This window comes from Euprymna scolopes, chromosome 19 (assembly GCF_053919585.1).
Source record: "Euprymna scolopes isolate OS-2025 chromosome 19, ASM5391958v1, whole genome shotgun sequence".
In the NCBI taxonomy this organism is placed as follows: domain Eukaryota; kingdom Metazoa; phylum Mollusca; class Cephalopoda; order Sepiida; family Sepiolidae; genus Euprymna; species Euprymna scolopes.
In genome coordinates, this window is record NC_136500.1 from 80,272,998 (window position 1) to 80,298,429 (window position 25,432).

The 25,432-nt window shown below is 32.6% G+C and overlaps 1 protein-coding gene across 22 annotated transcripts in view; it reads right to left on the reverse strand.

Moving 5' to 3' along the window:
• Positions 1-25,432, reverse strand: part of LOC145239782 (transcriptional enhancer factor TEF-1-like) — a 258,906-nt gene that overhangs the window by 65,276 nt on the left and 168,198 nt on the right. For 13 of the 22 annotated variants that reach the window (XM_080103264.1, XM_080103266.1, XM_080103260.1 and 10 more), the window contains 2 exons: positions 13,836-13,969; positions 5,734-5,895 (listed from right to left, as the gene is read on the reverse strand). In XM_080103264.1, the coding sequence (XP_079959390.1) occupies positions 5,734-5,895; positions 13,836-13,969 (296 nt within the window). The remainder of the gene's footprint in view (positions 1-5,733; positions 5,896-13,835; positions 13,970-25,432) is intronic. The other 9 variants (XM_080103274.1, XM_080103279.1, XM_080103278.1 and 6 more) reach the window with 1 other exon arrangement.

The following is a 25,432-nucleotide window of genomic DNA, read 5'->3' on the forward strand; positions in this document are numbered from 1 at the left end:
TCTGCAGCAGGAAGATGAAATTTTCAGATCATGAATGCATAAGTTTAATCATCATAACAATGAAATTTTCAATCCTCGCTGACCCATTTGGGTGGAATAAAAAAATAGGAGGCATTACTATATATATATATATATATTTATTAATGATAGGATGATTTCAATATTTTCCCAATTCTGATACAATTACCGATTCTATTCTAAATTCCTGATCCCAATTCTTTTAAAAGTTCTATTTAGCTATACAGTTTATTTATTTTTTCTGAATTACCCATAAAAATTCATAAATATTTATCCTATTATAGCTTTAGTACCAACAATTCAAAATTAAGTAAAAAAATAATAAAAATAAATTAATTAAAAGAATCATTTTTGGGCATTGAAAATAGGCACATATTTTTCCAATTCCAATACCTCAAAAAGTTATGATTTTTCAGATTCCAATTAATCGTCACAACACTTTTGTATCTATATATAAAGTAAAGATGTGTGGTGTGTGTGTCTGTCTGGCCAAACATCAGTTAACAATAGTTGATCTCGGAACAAAACCAATGGCATATTTGGAATCATCAGGTTCCTGCAGATGATTAAAAAGGTTTGTTTCTGAATAATAATTTAAGGAAAAACTTGCTAACTTTTATTTTGTTTGAAAACAAAACAAACCTAACCAAATTTTAACTTTTAAAACAATTTCTGTAGATAGGTAATTGAAAATCATTACCAAAATGCATCTGTGTGATAAAAACGGACAAAATTAGCATTTTTTCCGGCTATTTTTTTATGGTGATCGATAATGGCAACACATTTTTATGACCAAATTATTTAAGAGTTAGTTCTTTACTGAATCTTACCATATTGATAAAAACTTGGATTTTACAAAATATTACTTCTTATCATTAAAAACAGGCAAACTTATTCTCAGACGTATCTAATAAGAATTTCTTAAAAACATAAAATAAATACAAATAAAAAGATGGTAAATGGAAAAAATTGTTTGTTTCAACAACAGGATTTTTTTTTTTTTTCAAGGACGTTTAGTAAGCAAAAAATATATAACCAATTGTTAAAGCAAAATTATCAAATAAAGAAAAATATCACAAAAAATCTTATATTTTAAAACAAGAACATAAGTCAAGTGTGAGACAACATACCTCTGCCTAATAACATAAGGTTGAACCAAAGTTTTGTTTGGACTTTACTTTTCCATATTGTATGAACTATTCCAAAAGTTATTCCATGGAAATGTTGCTAACTCCAAACTATTTATCTGATCTGTTTGTTATATTATTAGCAAGAGCATAAATTAATCATGAGACGCCATACCTCTAACAATGTAAGGATAGACCAAATTCTTATCCAAGCTTTACTTCTCCAAATGTATGAAGTATTCTTGAAGTTATGCCATGGAAACGCTCGTAATTTAAAAATTGGTTAGAATTTTGCATGATGGATACTGTTATCAAAGAGCATCTGATTCCATACATCAAATAAAAAAAAAAATTAGAAGTTAAAATTCCATTCAAATTAAATCTTAACTATTTTATACACAATCCTTCAGTGGTATTTTGTATAGTACTTGAGTATGTCAATTTCTATCTTAATCTCATTTCTACTGTGTTATAAGTTGTATAAAGAAAAATATGTGAAATATTATGGGGGAAACAATACACTACTTCGTATTTTGCATGATGGAGTAAGTAACTATGTTATTTATGTATTGTACTATTGTCAAAAAAACAATTAGAAATAATGTTTTAAACAATAATTTGTTGAATACCTTTTTATGCTTACTTTTTGGTGGATAATCCAAAAAAAGAAAAGAAATAAAAAAAGAAATAAAAAAAGGCACTTCTTATATGAATAGAGATTTTGTCCATCAAGCACAATTTTTTTTTTTTTAATATAATAAATATATTGTGTCATTTGTCTCATTTTGAAATATCAACATTTTAAACTAGCGGGGGCGGGGTACCCGGCGTTGCCCGGGTGTTTAGAGGTGTGCGTGTTGGGGGGGGGGGGGTCAAAACAAAAGAATAAGCGAAGTAAGAACCCTGTTTAAATATTATATATATATATATGCATATATAAAAGCGAAAATGTATGTATATATGTGTGTTCACTTTTTCTGTGTGTCTACAAAAGGCTTCTTTCAGAGAAGTGTTGCTCGCTTCACAACTTTTTATATCACATAAATCGTAATATCTCACAGTTAACAACGAAGCTCGCCTGTCTATTTAATTTGCTCAATTTCGGGAAGATAAATATTCAATATTTGTCGCTCGCCGCATGTGGGTTAGTCTTTTTCCTATAACATCTTGGGGGGAAAAAAAAGCGTTCAGCAGTAAATGAAATCCCGCAGTCAAACTTGACCTCATTAACTCATTAAAACGAGCACCTGCTAAATCCAAGTAATTAAATAAATTCAAACGTGTTTCCGTAAGCATGTCGCGGTTGGGCAATGGTTAACGTCGCACATTTTTTTTTTTTTTTCACACTTTAATTTACAACTTTGCCTCAATGATTCGGGTTTGATCCTCATACTTACTTTTTTTTTTATTTATATAGATTTTTTTATACATTATATATATATATATATATATATATATATATATATATATATATATATAGATAATAAAATTTTATATATATAGATAATAAAATAATTATAAATAAATAATAATAATAATAGATAAACTTTCCAACAAATAATGCCATGATAGGAAACCAAAACCTTGTAATTTTCTATCTGAGGTGCTACCAACTGGACTATTTGAACTTTATTATAAATAGAGCTTAAAACATTACCTTAAACTAATTATAGCTTTGTTTGTTTGAAAAGATGAGTTCAAACATAAGTGATAATAAAAATACGCAGATGTGTAATAACTGGAAATTATTATAAGAGTTCCAAACAATTTATTTTGCTTTACAACTGTATTAGTGTTAAAAACAATTTAATGCTTAATATATAAGAAATGTAAATAAAAAAAATACATGAGAAAGTCTTATAAGAACCTTTGTCTGTGCATTATAGCAGACGGTTTAATCTTAGGAGCTTAAAAATATGCTTATATAATGTTTTATATCAGTAAGTTACATTAAATTCTTTAAATTTAGAAAACACATATCCAGTTTAAAAAAAAATCCTTTAGACTTATTCAAAATTTGAACTCTGGTATTGATATCGTAGAAATCTGTACTCTGCCTATTCCTTTTTTGTCAACCAATCACAGTTTTCTATTTATGAAGATCAACTTCCAAAAGATTTTTACTTTAAACTTAAAGAGAAATCAGAACATATTAAAAAAAAAAAATGTTAGTTTTAAGTATTTTAGTGCTATTTAATAAAAAATCATTTAATGGTAAAATTATTTAATGGTAAAATTATTTAATAAAAAATTATTTAATGGTAAAATCAAAACAGTGAGGAGTTAGCAATTTTTACAGGAATCTTAGTTAGACACAAGGTTTTTAAAAAGTGAATTTTTTTAAATCTGACTCCCCCACAATTTATGTATTATATAAAGCTTTCCTATTTGCCACAGTCGGACGATTCTATTTATAAACGATGCTGCTAAGAACTGACGAATCAAATTAATTCACGTTCTGCTACAAACCAATCAGAAACCAGAATTGCTTCATAAATATTAAACCTTTTCTGGAGCAATTTTACCTGTTCTTTCCCGGGTTTCGACACGGTAAGAATATTTTGTTCTGTGGAACTGTCTACTACAAACAAGTCACCTCCCAGGACTTGTGTGTAACAGCGAACCATCTGAAACTGTTCTGAAACTCAAAATGGCTTACACTTCTAGAGGTTATGGGCCCAGCGTGCGTCTTTATTTCGATGGATCCGAATCAAAATTCGAATTGGGGCAAGTTAAATTTCTGGGATATCTACGAATCCAAAAGCTACACAAAGTACTAGAAACACAACCTGAAAACAGAAACGACCCCGACTTCATTGAAAAGAATGCAACTGTCTTTGCAGAATTAATACAGTGTTTAGATGACTGAAGTCTATCACTGGTAGTGAGAGAAGCCCTAGACGACGGCTGCAAAGCATTAAACATATTGAGAGAGCATTATTTATCGAAAGGAAAACCCAAAATTATTTCTTTATACACTGAACTGACCTAATCACAAGAGTTTTCAATGTAGATACAGGACTCAAAATGACGACTACATTAAAAATGTTTAATTTATTTAAATCATATTATGACAATTATTTTTATGCAAGAAGTCATGTTTTTCTTAATAGACATTTACTATTTCAAAAGGAATACTATTATTAACAAATTATACAGATTGATGTAGAAAGCACCATGGGGGCTCACTAGTTATTAATTTTAAATCTTTTGGATATTTACTCCATTAAAAATGTCTCCTAAATTTCTCTCTCGATATAGAGAATTAATAAAGTATTAATTTCGTCAAGGGAAGTAACTATTTCTAAAGTAATTCAGAGTTTACTCCCTTGTTCTTAAAAAGCTGCTCCGGATAACGTAAAATTAAAAGAAATAAGACGAACGAGAATTTTGTTTTTAACAATATGCTATGCTGACAAACGGACGGATCAGAATAATATATATATATATATATATATATATATATATATATATATATATATATATATATTGGTTCTTGCCCAGAATTCCTCCTTAATTAAAAAACAAAAATAAAGAAAAATTTGTATGATGTATGTACCCATGACGAAAAATCATATAAGTTGATCAAGTAGTTTTATCTTATAAAGAACATCATTTTATTCGATTAATGGGACTTTGTAGGCATTATAACAAATTTAGTAAGTGTGAATGATAGTTATTTCCTTTTGTTTCTTGACAATTTATTTTCCAAAATGGTAGATACTCATGAATTTGGTTTTCTAATTTAAAAATAAAACTACTTGATTACATGATTTTTCGTCAGGGTACATACAGATTTTTCTTTATTTTTGTTTTTTAATATAAGGGGGGATTCTGGATAAAAACGAGGACAGTTAAAAATAGACAAAATGTGTATTATCCAAGAGATTTTAAAGCAGCCGATGAGAAATTTATCATCAGTTTTGTTTTGGTATCAACTATTCAAAATTAGTGCTCAGCTATACACATACAAATCTTTCTTGATTTTTGTTTTTAATATAGGGGGAATTCTGGACAAAAACTAATATGTGTGTGTGTATATATATATATATATATATATATATATATATATATATATATATTCTAATATATAAAATTGTTATCTTGTTGGATTTTCAACTTTTGTTAAAATCTAAAAAAATCTGTATTTTATTCTGATCTATTAGTTTTGTTTTGGTATCAACTATTCAAAATTAGTGCTCAGCTACACACAGACACACACACACACACACATTTTTCTTGATTTTCGTTTTTAATATAGGAGGATTTCTGGACATTCGTGGATATTTCAAAGCAGCTGATGACAAATTTGTTTTCAGTTTTGTTTTGGTATCAATCATTCAAAATTAGTGCCCAGCTATACACAAACAAACAATTTTATAAAGATACAAGAACATTTACTAAGAAGACACCAAGATGACTGAAAAAAGACTAAGGGTAGTAAGATAAAGCCGCAGCAAGCCAACTGCTATTCTGATTGCCAGCACACACGCTTCCACCACACTGCACTCCAAGACATGATTTTAAAAATGGCTTTGGAGAGAAGCCCAAAACCAGAGAAAGGAAAAGGATTTTAAGGAACACTTACAGGTGGTCCTGCTGGATATTGGGATCTGACTGGAGACATGCCTGAAGGCAAGGGGTTAATCCCAGAGGTTACAGCTTTATTGTGGATGGCGCTGGCGGATACAATCTGAGCAGACGACATAGAGGCCATGCTTTGGAGAGCTTTATCTTTGGCAGCTTGGTCCTGAGGAAAAGAAAAAGCAGTCATTGGGAGCCAGTGTGTCTATTAGGAGTTGAGGGAGGACCCTATCTTTTTTTTTTTTTTTTTAAAGATAGGCATATTGTTTTAAGTATGAATGAGTGCATTGGTGAAGGGAAGAAAATAATTAGTAAATTATGCATTTATCGAATGATACTAGACACATACACACATACACACATACATACATACATACATACATACATACATACAGAGTGATGTTCATACAGGCATATTTTACTGTGATTTCTCCACAACCAAAATGTCACCCATGGAATAACTACATCTTACTGCTCAATTTTCCACAGTCCCTTGTTAGACATGATCTCAAATAGGAGCAATATGCCTTGTGAGAAAATAAAACTTAAAATTTAAAATCATGTTTGCAATCCAACCATATTTGTCACAAAAATACTTCAGTCTATGCCTTACTTGTCCACCAAGTACCAGTCAGGGATGTTCCACAGTCTTTCTTTTATTGTCGTTCAATGCCAGTCATTATCAATACTGAGTGCTGCCTTGCAGTCATTAAATTTTGGCAGACAATTTCATGTTGTGAGGGATGAGCGGTTGTCTCAACAATATGGGGTTGACTTCAAATAACTTGTTGGAATGTGATTTATGCTCCTCGTATCTTCAATCACCCTTCTCATTTTTTTTTTGCCATAGATGATGTCTATGAAAACAATCCCCAGATGGAAGGCCATCATAACCAAAAGTCAATTGCATCCAAGTGTGCTTGTGGTGCACAGCTACATATTGAACGACGATAGACAAATGACGCTCGTTTACAATTTGTTATTATGCAGAGTTTACTAAGAGAGTCGTTCATTTTTTTTTCATCTGATAATTTAGGATGCTTGATCTGACGATATTTTTTATTAAATCAAAACATTAAAAAAGAAAGCTACGATGAATTCTTGTAAATGTAACAGAGTTGATAACATTAATAATACAAAATGTAGTGTTTATGCGACTATTAAGTGAATGATTTGTTTTTATATAATTTACGATGCCAAAACCAATGAACGAACGATATTTTCATTAGATGAAAGCATTTAAAAAAAAAGTTGTGTAAACTTTTTTTTTTTTACTACTTTTTTTTATTAAAAAGTAAATGTTATGCTAAGGTTTGTAAAAAAATAGTCTTTAACCTTAAAAAAATACAAAAAATGAAAATGCGACAATAGTTGTAGGGGAATTGTAATTTTTATTAAACGAAAACTGCGATTTATTATTTATGTTAAAAACTAGATGCTGGTGTTATTAATATTATAAGCTTTGTTACAGTAAAAAAAAGAAAAAAAAAAAAGAAAAATGTCACCACAACTTTCAAAGTTTAATCCTTGTTTTATCAAAGAATTTTATTCTTTGTATTTTTTAAGATTAAAGACTAATTTTTTTAAAAACCTTACCATAACATTTACTTTTTGATAAAAAAAAACAAAAAAAATAAGCCACAACTTCTTTTTTAAATGTTTTCATTTAATGAAAATATCGTTGGTTCGTAAATTATGACATGAAAACAGAAACGATTCTCTTAATAGTCGCATAAAGACTACATTTTGTATTATTAATGTTATTAATTTTGTTACATAAAAAAAAAAAAAGTCGCAGCATCTTTAAAAATTTCATCCTTTTTATTTTTTAAGGTTAAAGGCTAATTTTAAAAAACCTTACCATAACATTTACTTTTTAATTTAAAAAAAAAAAAAAAAAAAGTTGCCTTAGCTTTATTTTTAAATGTTTTCATCTAATACAAATATCGTTTGTTCGTTAGTTTTTTAGCATCATAAATTATGATATGAAAACAGAAACGATTCTCTTAATAGTCGCGTAAAGACTACATTTTGTATTATTAATGTTATTAATTTTGTTACATAAAAAAAAAATTCATTGCAGCTTTTTTTTTTTTTTTAATGTCTTGATTTAATAAAAAAATATCATCATATCGAGCGTCTTAGATTATGAGATGAAAAAAATGAACGAATCTTTTAGTGTCTCCCTCTGCACAATGACAAATTGTAAAACAGTGCCAGACAAAGACTGTTTGAAATTCATAAATGAAACTTGGCGGACAAGTCAGGCATAAACTGAGATTTATTTTTACAAATATCGTTGGATTGCAGAAAGGATTGTGAATTTTATTAATGATTCAATAGGTAGCATATTTTTGAATGTCCAACACCATTCAATATTAAACACATGTGTAAAGTACTTGCAAAACACTCCTCTCTAAACATTTCCCTGGGTTTAGTTGTGAAAGCTTTCTTTAGTTTTGCAACTGCATTGGATTATTTTGATGGACATCATCTTTGAAATAAGCCTACAGATAAAAGTTTTAGGTCTGGTAAGTGTGAAATCCATTTAGGATCAAACTTCCTACTGATAAGACGATCACCAAAGCGCCCCCTGCATCAAAACATTTAGACATTTATGACTGAAACTTGGTGGACAAATTGATTGAATAGCAGGGAAAAATGTAAATTTTATTAACAATTTCATGAATACCGTCTTTGTGTATGTGTGTGTGCCCCATCTACCCAGAAGATTTCTGAATGCTATCAAAATTTAACAATTGTTTTTAACCATAGAATAGAAGACTTACATCCAAAAGAAAAAAAAGAATTTATTGATTTTTGATTAATAAAAATTATAACATCATTGTATTATATTTTTAGATCTCTCTGTATATAAAGTTGGGCATGTTTATGTTTGTGTGGGGTAAACTCTGAAACTAAACAGTCATTATGAATTTAGTTTTTAGGCATAACAATAAGTAATGTACACTACAAAAGGGACATGACATGCTTGAAAATAAAAGTATGCATCGATTTTGAAATTTGGAGCATAGATAATAGACATAAAAAAAAAGAGTGCATTTGTTTTTGTTTTTTTAAACAAACAAGTCACCACTTATCAAGGCCCAAAGACCACTCGAGGACAAGGGGGCTGGGTTGGGCAGGTAGACAGAGATACTAAAGGGATTTGTATAGAAATTGACTGTTTAAGAGGACAATTCAGAAAGAATTTGTGTACATTGGACTTGAAAGCAGCCCCATGATATAGTGTTCGACTGATGAGCAGAAAGAAATTTTGCTCATGGAAGTTCCGCTTACTTCTAGGTACATTGAAGAAACAAGGGAATTTATTGACTGTGGTTATAGTTAGACGAGTTTCTGTTGTGAATGTTTTGCAGGGGAGAAAGTGACACATTGAATGAATCAGTCAAGCACCTGCCATGAAAGTAACGAGAGTAGAGAAAAATTAGCAGTGACTGTAGGGTGGAAAAGAGGACATCGTCCACTAGATTTCAAAGTCGGTTTTCTACCCTGTCAAGGCAGGAAAAGGGGTTTTGAGCAGTGCCTCCCCAGGTGTGGCAACAGTACTTCATTTTGAAATGTATATGACTTTTATAAAGGCAGAGGATTACACCAGGAGTGAGATACTTTTTTGGAGTAGTAAAATGATACAACCATTTTTCTATAGACCTTCGCAACGAATTTGATGTAAGTCTTTCAATTCAAGTCTGGAGTGGAAGTCAGTCTCAAAAGCTTATAAAAGCAGGGGAATTCCTCAAGGTGAAAGCCATTAATTTCTTTTTTTTGAAAGAGCAAAGAAAGTAGACCCTCCACCCCCTCCCCTATGATTTTGAAAATAGATATTCATATAAAAGTTATTCCTTAGTCCTTACTATATACTTTTGCATGTGATTGAATCCCCCACTTCAATAGTTTTCTCTTCATTCATGAGATTAGTTCAGAGAGAGAGAGAGAGAGAGAGAGAGAGAGAGAGAGAGAGAGAGAGAGAAAAGGAGAGACAACTAATTTTTACAAATGAATTTTTCCACTGCCATACTCCCACCCTCTCTCTTTTTCTCTTGAATTTTGACAATTTTTGATACAACAATGGTTGATCCTTTAATCTCTAAATTTGGATACAAATATAAAAATTGAAAATCCATTTTCTTTTTTTACAACCCGATACAAAAAGAAAAAGAAAAAAAAAGACTATCATTACTCAAGTTCTCCTTTCACTCTACACATATTCCCTTCTTTTTTTTTTTCCTCAAACTTATTTTCACCATATTCATATTCTAATGATTTCTCTAACATTAGCATTTTCTAGTCTCCTTGCATATTTGAAAAAGGCAAGTATTTTACTGAGACATCAAATGAATTGAATAAAGCCGATTTCACATAAAAACAAAAATTTCAGTTTTTCCACATAATCTTACTACACTTTTTTCGAAAACCCTCATAAATTGAAAGCCTCCATGTAACACAAAAATAAATGGGAGACGGATAATTTTTAGTATAAATTATTCATGAAAACTCAAAACTATGAAAAAGAAATTAAAAATATAGTGGGATTAGAAATTTTCAAAATGCTGTTTGTGTTAGGACTTTAATTACAATGTATATCAATAGCTATCAGACAAAATAAATATTTTCAAAATGTGTTGGATGTTTGATAAACAAATCGTCTGAAAAAAATATTTAGTATCATTGTAGATTAACCCTCTGTGCTAAATTTAATAGCTACAATTTAAACTGATCTTCTAATGGAGTTGTTCCCAACCATTGTGTCACAGCACAATTACTGGTGCGTTGCAAAGAGACACTATCTAGAAGCCATTTAATTCCATTTCTTAATGATAATGACACTGCTCAATTTCAACTCTAAGCTATCAAAATCTTACTGCAATACTCAACTTCGTACCTATATGAACTAGGATTTTCTTCTCTACCAGAATTTAAAAAAAAAAATGAAAATGAAAAACATAAAAATATTGAAGAGTTAAGAATGTGTGTGTCTCACATTCGCCCACATATTGCAGCAGTAGTTAAGAAACACTAGGCACAACTATCCCACTAACATTAATCATTATGCCAGATATTGAATACAACATATCTTGATTTATTTGAATAAAAATTTGCCTTATCTTTGTGGTTTTATTATTTTATTGCAAAAAGGCTTTATGAGTAAAAAATGTTTATTTTTGTGATAGGTGTGAAGTGAAAATGTTTTTAAAAAAATCAGTAGTGTGTCACCATGTAAAAAAGGTTGGAAACCACTGTTCTAATGCATAAAATCCAAAACAAACCTTTTTCGTACGTTATTCCAGAAACTAAAAAAATATGTTGCAGTTTGTTTTTGAACATCAGATTTGTTGACTTTCTAAATCTTCTTATTAGAATCTATTTTTCTGTTAATGTTTGTTTTATTATTTATTAGTTATATAAGGACATATAACATTCTCAATTGGTTGGGGTTTTTTTTGTCATGTACTCAAAGGATGTTGTGACCTGTTAGAATAGCTCTTTGTTTTTTATTACTATTTTATTTTAGCGATAATGCTGTTCTTCTGTACTGATATATCAGTAGAGGGGTGGGTTCACTGCTTATTCAGATTGGTACTTATGGCGTCAATTAAAAGTTTTAAAAAAATACAGAAAAGTCTATTATTGTTACAGAATAAAGATGCCATATTCCAAAAATTACCTCAATCGATCAAGTAGTTTTATTTAAAATTAAGAAAATTAAAATTTATGATTTTTAGCGATTTTACTCTTTTTTGTCCGTCATCCTGTAGGGTGGGGTGAGGAGAGTCATCATCGGTGAGTGTAGATATGGCTGATAAGCCCAATCTTTGATTAAAAAGTTCTACTACAGTGAGAACAGGGAATTATAACAGATTTTGAGGCCTTCAAAACATTGTCCTTCCTGTCATTTCTGCGCTTCTCTGCAGCAACTTTTGGTTGCTTTCATATTTGTGGGCACCGTCATGTACAGCGGCCTGCCACTTGGGTTTATCTAAAGCTGTCTGCTCCCATGATGATGGATCAACATTGAAGGCCTTCAGAGTGTCTTTAAATTGTTTTCTCTGGCCACCATGGGAGCACTTGCCATGTTGGAGCTCAGCAAACAGAAGCTTCTTGGGTAGTCTGTAGTCTGGCATGCAGGCTATATGATCAGCCCAGCGAAGCTGAACCTTCATCAGGATAATGGGGATGCTTGGGAGTCCAGCATGAGTGAGGACTTTTGTATCTGGTATCCTTTCCTGCCATCCTATGTTAAGCAGTTTCCTCAGTCTGGTGGTGTGGAAGTGATTCAATTTTTTAGCGTGCCTCCATAGAGCAAGGTGGTGAGTATGACAGCTTTATACACTTTGATCTTCGCCATTGAGGTGAAGCCTCTTCTGTCCCATACATTCTTGTGGAGTCTACCAAAGGTTTAGATTCATCGTCAATGACTACATTGCGAGAGAGCGTACTGCCAAGGTAGTTGAACTTGTCAACCGTATTGAGTCTTTGTCTACTAAACTGCTACTACTTTTACTATTAAACTACATTTATATATATATATCATATTAGTAATTATTTTTCACCTTCAAATGTCGATTTGAGTTACCCCCCCCTTTTTATTTCATCGGATTTAATCCTAACCACCAAAAACAGTATGACTTGTTTAGTCGTAAAATTTGATTTGCTTGATTAAAAAAAAAATTTGATCAAATTATATGATTTTTGGAAATGTTTCATTTTTATTCCGTGATTGGTACGTACACCATAAAGACTTTTCTGTATTTTCTTTTACTTTTAATTGCAATCATAAGTGTCAATCTGAATAAGCACTGGAATTTTTTTTCTCCCACGCTAGTAGCTGTCAAGGCCACATGACAAAGATAAGCATTTTTTTTTAGAAGGGATGAGGGACATGCTGCATATGCTCTCTCTTAATTCTTTTATCATTAATAAAAAAGAATAAAAACAAGAATTATCCAATTTGTTTATGAAAAACATGCTCTTTTCCAAAATCCTCTGAAGAGAAAAAAAAAAGTGGGGAGGTTTATATTTCTTTACCTCCACCACAATGAATATTTAAATTTTTTTTTTAGATATTATTCATCCAGGGCAACGCCAATCAAGAAAATAACTTTCTTTGTGAGTGCTTGTTATATATTTTACTTTTGGCTGAATACACAAACAACTTCCCTGTATGTAATAGATAATGATAATTTATTGTTAATGTTATAAAGCTCTAACTAAAAGATAGTGAGTCTGCTGCTTTGATTCTGCTTAGTTTCAGAATTTGTATCCAAATGATTGTTTTAGTTTTTTTTTTTTTTAATAATAAATATTTGAAACCAAAACTTGCCAAGATACTAAGAAAGATAAAGCAATTTAATATTTATTGAATGATACTAAAGTTTTGTGTTTTTCTTATTAAACATAATATCTTAGCTAGATAATGTTTTTTTATCGTTACATAAAAACAAAAAAAATCCAATAAATATAAGTTAGAAAAATTGAAAATATAAAGAGGAAATGTCTTGCAACGTTTTTGAGTACCCCCTTCACAATATTTGATTGTTTTAAATTGTTAAACTAAATGTAGCTAAAAAATTGGCTCATTTTGCATGAAAGAAAGAGTGTTTGCTAATAAACTAGGAGAACTGGGTTCACTCCTTGGTGAAGTCATATCAAAGACTAAAAAAACACTCAGCATTATAAGATAAGAATCAAGAGGAAGTGGAGTAATTCTGGGAAAGGAGTGATGCTCTCTCCTTTACCATTAGTGTAGTAACTAATAAAAAGGTAACCTTTGGGTCTCGCATGACTATGATTAACCAGTTAACTTTTTTACTTATTACCTCAGAAAAATTTTAAATATTAACAGAAAAATGCCTTTGATCTCTTTTCGATAAAACATGGCTATAGCTTCCACGGCAGGTAAAGACATTAATTAGGTGACCATAAAAAACAAAAACAACTCTGAGACAGATGAAAAGAAAATAATAATAATAATACTATGTAATTTATATGGGCAGAGTTTGTTTTGATAAAGTGTGTGATAATAAAGGACAGATTATACTGCTGAATAGTTTCTGGGATTCACTGGGCAATCTAAAGTTTACCTACTTGAACTTTGAATTGGGCTTGTATTTCCTTTGCCTTTCGTCTGGCGAGCACCTGGATGTGACTGGATACCTGTTTTCGTGTGCGCGTCTTTCCAGTTCGCAATTTAATATAACGTGCAATCAGTTCATTTCGACCTGCAAAGCAAAGAGGCAAAACATGTTAGTGCACATAAACTGTACCGAAAAATATTGTAATCGAAGTAAAGTTATTGCATAAAAAATAAAACAATAAAAAAAATTTCTATTTAGTGCCCTTTTCACGCCTGAAGGCTAGCAATCACGTCTTAAAAAGAAAATTATGTTCACATGTAGAGAATCCAAACAAAGCCATCCAGAAGGATAATAGAAAATGTTTCATTTTTCTTATCTCTATCTCTCTGGTTATCTACCTTCTTTTTACAATGGAAGGTTGAAAACCACATCTTTTAAAAAGAAACCGTATCCAAATATGAAGAATCCAAATGATGTCACAAAGACTCATCACAGAAAATTATTTTTATCTATTATCTTTTCAGTGCTCTTTTCAGAACTTAAAATCGCTTACACATGCCTCTACAAGCAATTTTGTTTTTCAAGAAAGCTGGCAGGAATGGTAGGCCTCATAAAACTACCATAACTAATTTTATTTCAAAATGTTTTATTTCTCCTAGTTTAGTTGCACAAACAATGCTTGGGAGTATATCTGACTAAAATAGTCAGAGATGGAAATAGTCAGAGATGGAAAGAGAGAAGATAAACTCTCTTCCTGATCTACATCAATGATCTCCAAAAACACATACTTAAATCATTCGTTGACATCTATGCTGATGACACGACCATCTATGGCAACACATCAAAGGCTGTAAATGACAAAGTTCTCTCTAATTCTCTCTCCTCTGATCTTGAGCGTGTGGTACAGTGGGGGAAGAGGTGGTTGGTTACTTTTAATGCATCCAAAACCAAGCTTCTATCTTTATATCATCAACGCTCTAATCCCCATCTGGCATCAATTGAAATGGATGGCTCTCGTCTTGGGGAGGCTCCATGTTTTGACAAGCTTCTGGGTTTGACCTTTACTCCTGATCTGAAATGGAACACGTACATCAGGTCTGTTGCCAAGGACGCTGGGAAAATGGTAGGATCCTTCTACCGCTCCAGAAGATATCTCACTACTGATGCAATTCTCTATCTGTATAAAAGCCAAGTACGTCCAAAGATGGAGTACTGCTGCCACATCTGGGCAGGAGCTGCTAAAAACAGCCTATCCTGCCTTGACAGAGTACAAAATAGACTTCGTAGCTTAGTGGGGGATGTCCTTTTCTCTTCCCTGCAGCCTCTCTCCCGTTGCGAGCCTGTCTTTGTTTTATCGTTATTTCCATGGCAAGTGCTCGTCTGAGCTCCAATCTCTCGCCCTCCCCCCTCGCCAATCTTTCACGTCTGGCTGAAACCACTATCAATAATTTTCCCCACTCTTTATCTGTGCCTAAATCCAAACATAGATTCCGTGAGCAGAGCTCCTTTCTCAGAAGTGCACGATTGTGGAACTCTCTTCCGTTTGCCTGTTTCCCACCTGACTACAACTTGGATGTCTTCAAGTCCAACATAAACAAATTCTTGACAAACCGCCCCCTTAAGTAAGACACTATCAAATCTCCAATACTAATGATTACTACAATACTATCTCATTGATTACTGTACACACAATAACCCTTATCCTTGAGTGGCCTCCGGGCCTTGATAAGTGATGACCTCCATGTAAAAAAAAAAAAAAAAAAAAAAAATTAATATTGACAGACACTGGAGATACTCTGATTGCATTTGCATAGTCCTTCAACACAAATGTAATCTTGTCTCTCTGCATGAAGAACGGTCTCTACCGAACTCCTCTTTCAATATTTGGTCTACAGACTTAAAGCTTGATATATAGAGGATTTAGACCTGTGGAACAAATTTGACTGGATCATTAGCTGATAAAAGTAGTTGCTAAGGGGGAAAAAATTTGAACTTGGTAGGTGTAAGTCTACTTAAAGTGCTCCCCTACTCATATGCAAATATACATTTATGTTAGAGTCAGCTCACTTTTAACTATTTCTTATCCATCTAACGATAGCTCAAACGCGAAATGTTTTGGCTCTATAATAATAAATCTGAAATCTGCATAAATTAACATATGACTAGGCACTGCCAGGCAGCCTGCTAGTATATATATTTCCCAAACAAATAAATGAATAAAGCAATGAACATTCAATATATGCAAAGGTTCTCCCTCAAAATCTTCTTGACATTGTTATAAACATTAAAAGTATAAGTTTAAAGGATTTTTCTATATTTTATAATATTCTTTGTTGTATTGCTTGAAACTATTAAACTTGTAAAGTATCTAACTATACATTTGTTTAGTTTCAGTTTCTCTACTATAATGATGATCTATCCTCATAGATATTTATATATATCATATTAGAAATTAATATAAAATATTTTACAATACTTGAATATATATATATATATATATATATTATATATATATATGTGTGTGTGTGTGTGTGTGTGTGTGTGTGTTTTGAGCACTCTAAATTGAAGTTAAAAGTCTGTCACTTAAGCTTACATGTGCAAATCATGATGTCATAATCATTAGATCACTATCACCATCTTGACATTTAAAAATAAATATTTAAAGTTTAACTGTATTTCTTGCGGTTGATGTTGACTGTGTGGGTCTGTTCATTGCTAATGGAGTCAGAGATGGCTTCGTTGCCAGGTTTGAATCTCCCAATCAGTAGTAATCGTGACACCCTAGACTGAGGATTCCTGAAAGGATGAAACATTAGTGTCTGTAGGTATGAAAAAATTATATATATATATTGTATTTAGGCAGCATGTTTACATTAAAACAAGCATTGTTGAATAGCACTGAGTGTTCTTGCTTAATGAGCTTTTTTTGTAATTTTTCAAATTCTTGTTCTTATTTCTCAGTTAAATCTGTGCAAGAAAGTTTCATAGTCGTCTTGGTCCATCTGTTTTTTCTTTAAACATTTTTTTTGCAAGTACTTTCGACTGAGTTTCAACACTAGTCTTCAGGCAGTTTTGATTGTTTTTCGTTTACAATCTGAATATGCTTCCGTTAACTGAGAAATAAGAATGACAATTACAAAAATTGAAAAATTACAAAAACAAAGAGAGAAATAGATAAGGTTTTGTTTATTTGTTTTTTTTTTTTTTTTCAGGATACATGTTCAATCCATGCGATGTTAAATATGGTTTATGCACATAAAATAACAGCCATAATGTACTGTTGATTGCACTTGACAAAATTAATAATCAGCATTAACCTCTAGTAACCCTATTGTTACAATAACAATTGGTGTGGGATTAAAGATGTTGGAAATATGTACCAAAGATAAAGAAATAGATAAAAGGAAAAGAATGGCAGTTAAGATTTGAAAAGAAGAAGTGGAGAGAAATCAACAAAGAGAAAAGTTAAGAGAGAGAGAGGTGGCGAAAAGGGAGAAAGAGGTTGACAGAGAGAGAGAGAGAGAGAGAGAGAGAGAGAGAGAGAGAGAGAGAGAGAGGTTCAGAAAGAGAAGGAGAGAGAGGGGGAGGGGTTCAATAAAGAGAGGAGGATGTTGAGAACAAAAAGTAGGATGTAAGAAAACAATGCCCCCCCCCCCAAGTTAACAAACAAAAAATAAAATAAATATACAAAGAATTTATAAAAGAGAAGAGAATGAAGAGTGAAGCCGCATATGTCAACGTGTGCGGTGTCCCCACCCCCATGTGATCTGCATGACTCATTTCTAGTTTCACTTAAACAAGGAAGAAGACAAAATGAAAGCAAAAAGAAAAAATGATTCTCATTTCCAGACATTGATAAAAACTCAAAAAACAAAAAACATAAGACAATTTAGTTAGAAATCAGATGAGAATGGCACAAGAAAAAAAAAAGGTTCTGATGGCATACAAATCTTATTAAAACTCAGACTAACTATTGTCTGTGGATCATTGATTATTTCTTCTGGTTCTTTTTCTTTCTTTCTTGGGAGGAAAGAATGGGGAGAGGGAGATGGGATATGAACTGAGAAAATAAAAGTAATCGCAGTATCGATTTTTTGTATCTCCTCCCATTCTGTGCAAAAGAATGTCACTCAATTTCAGTGTTGTCACATTAGAATCAAAGATGATCTAATGAGAAATATTTGAACAGGAATGACAAATTTGTGGCTATAATGAAACTGAAATGTTTGCAAAACAGTAGCCGTGGGAAGGGGGGCAGACTCAGTAGAAGGGAACACGCACACACAACTTCAAAATAAACGTTTAAGATTTTTGGTGGGGTTATTCTTAGTATGGTGGTGAAGTATAAAAAAATGCAATATATATATATATATATATATATATATATATATATGATTCAAACACGATAGTGTTTGTTGAATATATGGTTAAGTGGCAGTTTTAGTCATTTAGAACAGCTTTAAAGCTTCACCGTTCACTCATTTTTCGATTAAATTTCAAACGATTATTACAGTTTATAGATCACCTCAGCTATATTGTGAAAAAGTTTTTTCAATTTTTGTTCAGTAAAAGCAGAAGTTATGATGAATTTACTATTCAAAATTGTAAAAAAAATGTAAGGTGTGCAACGTTTTTTATGACTGATTTCCATAGTGACTACTGTTGATACCAATTCACCGCACTTGCCAAACCAAGTTATAAACGGTTATATCACATAGGATTAGTGAATCTCTTGACAAAGGTTTCCTTTCCAGGGCAATTGCTCTGGACATATCGAAGGCCTTCGATAAGGTATGGCATAAGGGCCTACTCCACAAGATTTCCAGCTACGGTATTACTGGAAATGTTTTCTCAATTATTAAATCATTTCTCTCTGATAGGTTCATAAGAGTAGTGATTGATAGGCAGAAATCAAAGGCCCACAGTATTAATGCTGGAGTGCCACAGGTGTCTATCCTGGGCCCAACTCTCTTCCTAATCTACATCAATGATCTCCAAAAACACATACTTAAATCATTCGTTTGACATCTATGCTGATGACACGACCATCTATGGCAACACATCAAAGGCCGTAAATGACAAAGTTCTCTCTAATTCTCTCTCCTCTGATCTTGAGCGTGTGGTACAGTGGGGGAAGAGGTGGCTGGTCACTTTTAATGCATCCAAAACCAAGCTTCTATCTTTATATCATCAACGCTCTGATCCCCATCTGGCATCAATTGAAATGGATGGCTCTCGTCTTGGGGAGGCTCCATGTTTTGACAAGCTTCTGGGTTTGACCTTTACTCCTGATCTGAAATGGAACACGTACATCAAATCTGTTGCCAGGGACGCTGGGAAAATGGTGGGATCCTTCTACTGCTCCAGAAGATATCTCACTACTGATGCAATTCTCTATCTGTATAAAAGCCAAGTACGTCCAAAGATGGAGTACTGCTGCCACATCTGGGCAGGAGCTGCTAAAAACAGCCTATCCTGCCTTGACAGTGTACAAAATAGACTTCGTGGTTTGGCGGGGGTTGCCCTTTTCTCTTCCCTGCAGCCTCTCTCCCACAAAAGAGAAGTTGCAAGCCTGTCTTTGTTTTATTGTTATTTCCATGGCAAGTGCTCGTCTGAGCTCCAATCTCTCGCCCTCCCCCCTCGTCAATCTTTCACGAGAAACACCCGTCTGGCTGAAACTACTGTCAATAATTTTCCCCACTCTTTATCTGTGCCTAAATCCAAACGTAGATTCCATGAGCAGAGCTGCTTTACGATTGTGGAACTCTCTTCCGTTCGCCTGTTTCCCACCTGACTACAACTTGGATGTCTTCAAGTCCAACATAAACAAATTCTTGACAAACCGCCCCCTTAAGTAAGACAGTATCAAATCTCCAATACTAATGATTACTACAATACTATCCCATTGATTACTGTACACACAATAACCCTTATCCCTGAGTGGCCTCCGGGCCTTGATAAGTGGTGACTCCACTCCCATGTAAAAAAAAGTGAAACAGAGAATGGAAGAATGAAAAGGAGATAATGGGGGGGGGGTTATTGAAAGCAGACGAGTGCCATACATTGTTATTACATATGTGTGCTATGTTTATGGGGGCAAAAAAATAAAACCGAAATTAAACAATGAACAAGTGAATTTACTGGAAGCCTAGAAAAATCATGAATTACAATAGAAAAATGTGAGCATGAAAAGTAATATGGTTAAACTTAAACATGGAAAAGTAAAGGACTAGTTGTTAAAACTGGAAAAGAAAAGTAAAAAATATAAAAAATTAAGAATTTTATTTGGAAAATTCAATTTATAACATTATATAATCAATTCTGATTTTAATAAAAAAGAAGAATTTTTACAAGGGAATATTTTATGTTACACTAGCCAAAGTTACACCAATGTAACGTAAAATATTCTTGCGTAAAAATTATTTTTTATCTATAAGAGAAGAAAGGCTATTTTTAAGATTGGATTTTTTTCAATTTTCGATACTTATCAGATGAATTTCTGTACAAAACATATCTAAGGACACTGCCAGAAACAAATTAGCTTTGTGTGAAATTTTCAAAAGATAAGCTCAACTGTTTTAGAACCCATGAAGAAGGAACATGCACACACACACACACATACAAAGTGACTTTTATATATAATAGCAGAAATAAAGAAAGTAAAATAAATCTTACTGTGTGCATAAAAGAAATTTAAATTTATAGAATGCAGAGGGGTAACAGACACAAACTGAAGCAAATTAAGTTGTGAATGATGAAATAAAACATACAGATTCACTTTTTTATTAATGCAATGTTAATAAAAAGCAAATCTACTTAGATTATTCTCCTCTGCATTGCCTTCTATAAATTAAAATTTCCTGAAGTACTAAATCATATGAAAGTAATTTGAGTGAATTTAAATTTCTTCTTAGAGATTTTGTCGGTCCATCACACTTTTTTTTTTTTTTTAACATAATAAATCCATTGTAGAATTTGTTTCATTTTGAAATATCAAAGATCTATTTTTAGAAATGGAAAATATTGTATTAAAAGTAAATAAGTTCCCAATAGATTGGATTCCATAGCCGAAAATCAAAACAGAAACCTTAAAATCTTCAGTTTAACATTCTACCAACGGAGTTATTTGGATGCTCTTATAAATAGATTTTAAAACATTACCGTAACAAAATAATTATAGTTTTGGTGCGATGTCATACGTTTATGACTTGCACCATATTTTAAAGTATGAATTTAAATATAAGTGATAAATAAATGGGTAAACATTATCATAGTGTTGGAAATTATTTTAATAGTATAAACATTTTATTTTTCTTTAATTATGTAATGGCATTAAAAAGAATATTTTGCATATACTAGAATTATGAACCAAGAAGTCTTATAATACTAGTAACTTAAAATAAAAATAAAAACAACTGAAGAGATATGATCAATCATTGTAGTGAAAAACAACAACAAAAACAACTAAATCTGTTTCCCTTTAAATAACTATTTCGTATTGTACGGATTCTTCAGACTAGTGTTCTCATCTTGAGTGTTATTTTTATAATGTTTTGGTTGTTGTAAACTTTGATAAATTTTACGAATACTTTATCCACTATGTCACAGATCCTTAGTACTTGGTAAAATTCAGTTGTAAAGTTACTCTTTTGAAAGTCGAAGGTTCAATCCTTGATGTTGGCGACAATCAAAATACAATTACAAATTACTTAGGACTTCTACCCATTCATGGCTAACGGAACGAGAGCATGCTAAACTAGTGGATTAAATAAAGGGTTATGCTTGAAATTCTGTGCAGATTCTCAAGTTCGACAAGCTACACCTGAAGAAGGTTGTAGGTTACATCGATTGAAACGTTGTGAAAATAACACTGAAGATAAGAACAGTAGTGTGAATAATCAATTCTCATCTCAAAAATTCAAAAACGTAACAAACTATTTTTTATTATCATACTAATCCACATAAGCTTTATCACAATTTATGATCAGTTTATAATTGCTTTGCATCAAGCGACCGCAAACAACTTTTAGTTTTATTTAAAAACTTGGAATCAGCTGCTCCTGATGTCATTATACTGAATCATCTCCCTTAGTTTTACACATTTTCTTTTTATACTTTCATTTTTGTTTCAATTTTTTTTTTTTAAATTACAAAAATATGTTTGAGTTCTGTTTTTAATACTTAAATTTATAAATAAAAAGCTAAACCCCAGGAGAAGAGTGCTGATTATGTGACGTATGCTGGGAGAGGAATACTGGCTTCTTAGTATAAATGAAGTGATAAGATTTTCAACAAATTTGTTTTAGTCTGGGCTATTACATTTTTTGATTTAAATAAATATTCGGTGAATAGTTAAAAAAAAAGAAGAAAAATCCAATGTGTAACTATCAAAGTTTTGTTGACATGAGAAAAATGTGTGTGTGCACACCCACCATGTGATGTTGCCTTATAATCAAATAATAAAATTATAGTAAAATAATGATTACTTCCCTTTGATAAACTTTGAAAAGATGTGCCATAAATGTTAAATGGCAATGAAGGTAATTATGTCTAAATTTATTCTAATACAAAATAACAATCTTTTCTAAATTCTTTATTATATCAAGGAGCCAAAGTTTTAGATTATATAAAAAACTAGCAGGGAGACCCAACGTTGCCGGGGATTGAATGATGATCAACCCTCCCATATTTTTTATTGTCACTGAAACCGGTGGAACCACCCATTTTTCAATAAAATTGATTGATTGCCTGCTCTAGTTGAGGACCTATCATGGTGCACCGGAAAGAATCTCCACATGCCTTCCCGCAGTGACTTATTCCACAATGCATTTCAGTCTACATTGCACCGTAGAGAACCTACTATTGATTCTATAAAATTATTTTTATATATAACAGATCGAATTAAAGTTTAAAATGCAAATGTCCAATTCTGCTCTAAATAGAAACATTCATTTTGAATGCACTCCTGTCATATCAAAGAACCTACTGTTGATTTTATATGCCAGGCCTTTCTACTTGTGTGATAATAAAACTTCTCAAATGCACTTGCGATGTAAGGCTGTATAAGGTGTTACTTTGGTCAAAATTGCCTGTTCCTTCTTTCATGGGATTTTTTTCGATTATCGATACTTATCAAGGACATTCCAATAGAAAACCTAACTAAGAACACTATCAGATACATAAAGAACATTTGTGCAAAAAAAAAAAAAAAAACGAATACCCCCCCCCCCAAAAAAAACAGCCTAGCTGTTGCAGAGTCTATAGAAAATGAATACACACACAAAGTTCCTTTTATATAATAGCAGAGATTACTTTTTCAATTTTTATTCCATGTAAGTTTAATATAAAATATTCAACTTATTTGACTTTCTGACCTTTTTATACAAAAGAAGTCCTTTACAACTGCATTTTCACAATTTTAAGTAGGTGGAGAAGGCATTTTAGAGCAAATCTTACATAGCAAGTTGTACCATACATCCAAAAAATTGTAGAACATTTTCTTTTAAATTTTTAAAAATTATTATTGATATCATAATCCTAAGCTATTAAAAATATAACAAATAAATTACTAAATAAAATTTTAGAGAGCACTTATGTATAGTAGTCTGTGGCAATGTTATCATGGTTGGTTTAAATATCTTGTGGCTGCATGGTATGAGTTAATAAAAATATTGGCATTTTGAAGACATTGTTTTGTATTTGAATGATAGTAATTGTCTGTATTAGCAGGCAAGTCAGCAACACATGTAAAGAATTCTGCCCACTTCATGGAACTGATCAAGGGAGCACCCATCAGTACAAACCAAATGGTAAGCCTAGATGTGGTTAGCCTGTTCACTAAAATCCCAACTAGTGAGGCACTAGCAGTAATTCAAGACAAACTAGCTGCGGACCTCTCCATAGAAGAGCGCACATGTGTACCATTGCCAAACTTAATGGAAATGCTAACATTCTGCATAGAAACAACCTACTTCAGAATGGGTACTGACCTATATCGACAAGAGGAGGGGCTAGCTATGGGCTCGCCATTATCACCAGTAATGGCGAACATATACATGGAATACTTCGAAGACATGGCCTTAGGTTCAGCTCCCTTAAAGCCAACCATGTGGTTAAGATACGTTGATGACACCTTCATACTCTGGCCCCATCAAGAAGACATCCAGGCTCTCCTAGACCATGTGAACTCAATAAGACCATCGATACAGTTCACAATGGAGAAAGAAAAAGATAACCAAGTGGCCTTCCTTGATATATTCATATCACGCACAGAGCATGGGTTTAAGACATCCGTATATCGCAAGCCTACCTTCACCGGACAATACCTTAACTTCAACTCCCATCACCCATACAGTATCAAACATGGAATCGCACGCTGCTTACAACATCGAGCAGAGACAATAAGTAGCGACACCATTACATACCACCAAGAAATGGTCAGGTTGAAGAATACCCTCCCTCGTAACAACTACCCCGATAGCATACTATCCACCAGACGTGTTAATAGTATAAGAGAGGAGAATGAAACCCAAAAACCTCCAACGGTCTGCCTACCATACATATGAGGCATCTCCGAAAAGATTCAGAGAATATGTGCCCCCTACAACATCAGGACGGTATTCAAGAGCGAGTCAACACTCAGACGACACCTGGTACGAGTGAAGCCCCGCATGGAGGAGAACATGACCAAGAACTGCATATACTCCATCCCATGCAGTTGCAGAAAGGTTTACAAGGGTGAAATATGCCGCCCCCTTAAAGTAAGGGTGGAAGAACACCGAAAAGCGGTAACTAAAGGGGAGATGGAAAAATCGGGTGTAACCAACCATGTCTGGATGGAGAGGGAGGACCATCGCCCCCTATGGAATGAAGTAAAAATAATAAACAGAGAGACCCACTGGAAAGTGAGAAAACTTAAAAAAACAGCTCACATGCTCGGACATAACCTACTGAGCAAACCAAGCATAGAGCTGAATGCAATTTGGACACCTCTAATAGAGAGAGAAAACCTTGAATAACAACATAGGTTTAACATTAACAAAAACCAACTGAGAATGACATATGGCCGAGTGGTCCTAGACGTTGTATCAAAGTTTACAGTTACCCAAAGGTGCTGAGTTCAATCCTGAACGAAGGCAGTGAAAAGTAACATTCAAAACAGAGAATCAGCAACTATGTCCCAGAGCCTAGCTGGAGTCTGAACACGGTACCCCCATAATAACAATAAAGGGTTGGGTTCGAGACTCCTAACAAACGGTTCCCCAGTTCGATACAAAACACCTGATGAAGGCCGGAGGGCAAAACGGCCGAAACGTTGTGACTATAACAACCAAGATGAAGAAGTCAGTCCGACAATCTCAATATTTGAATGATATATTTTTATAGATGTCAAGCGGAAACAATGTTGTACTTTGATCAAGATGAAATATATTTATACAAGTATTTTGGGTAACGGAGTTTCAGAATATATATGCTTATGAGAATCTATCTCAAAACCCTGAGAAAAGATTGTAAACAAACAAAAAGACACAAACTTTAGTTTATGAAGATTAAGATCTAAATCTTATACTTGAGAATTCTTTGTTTCAATTTTGATCAAAATCCATT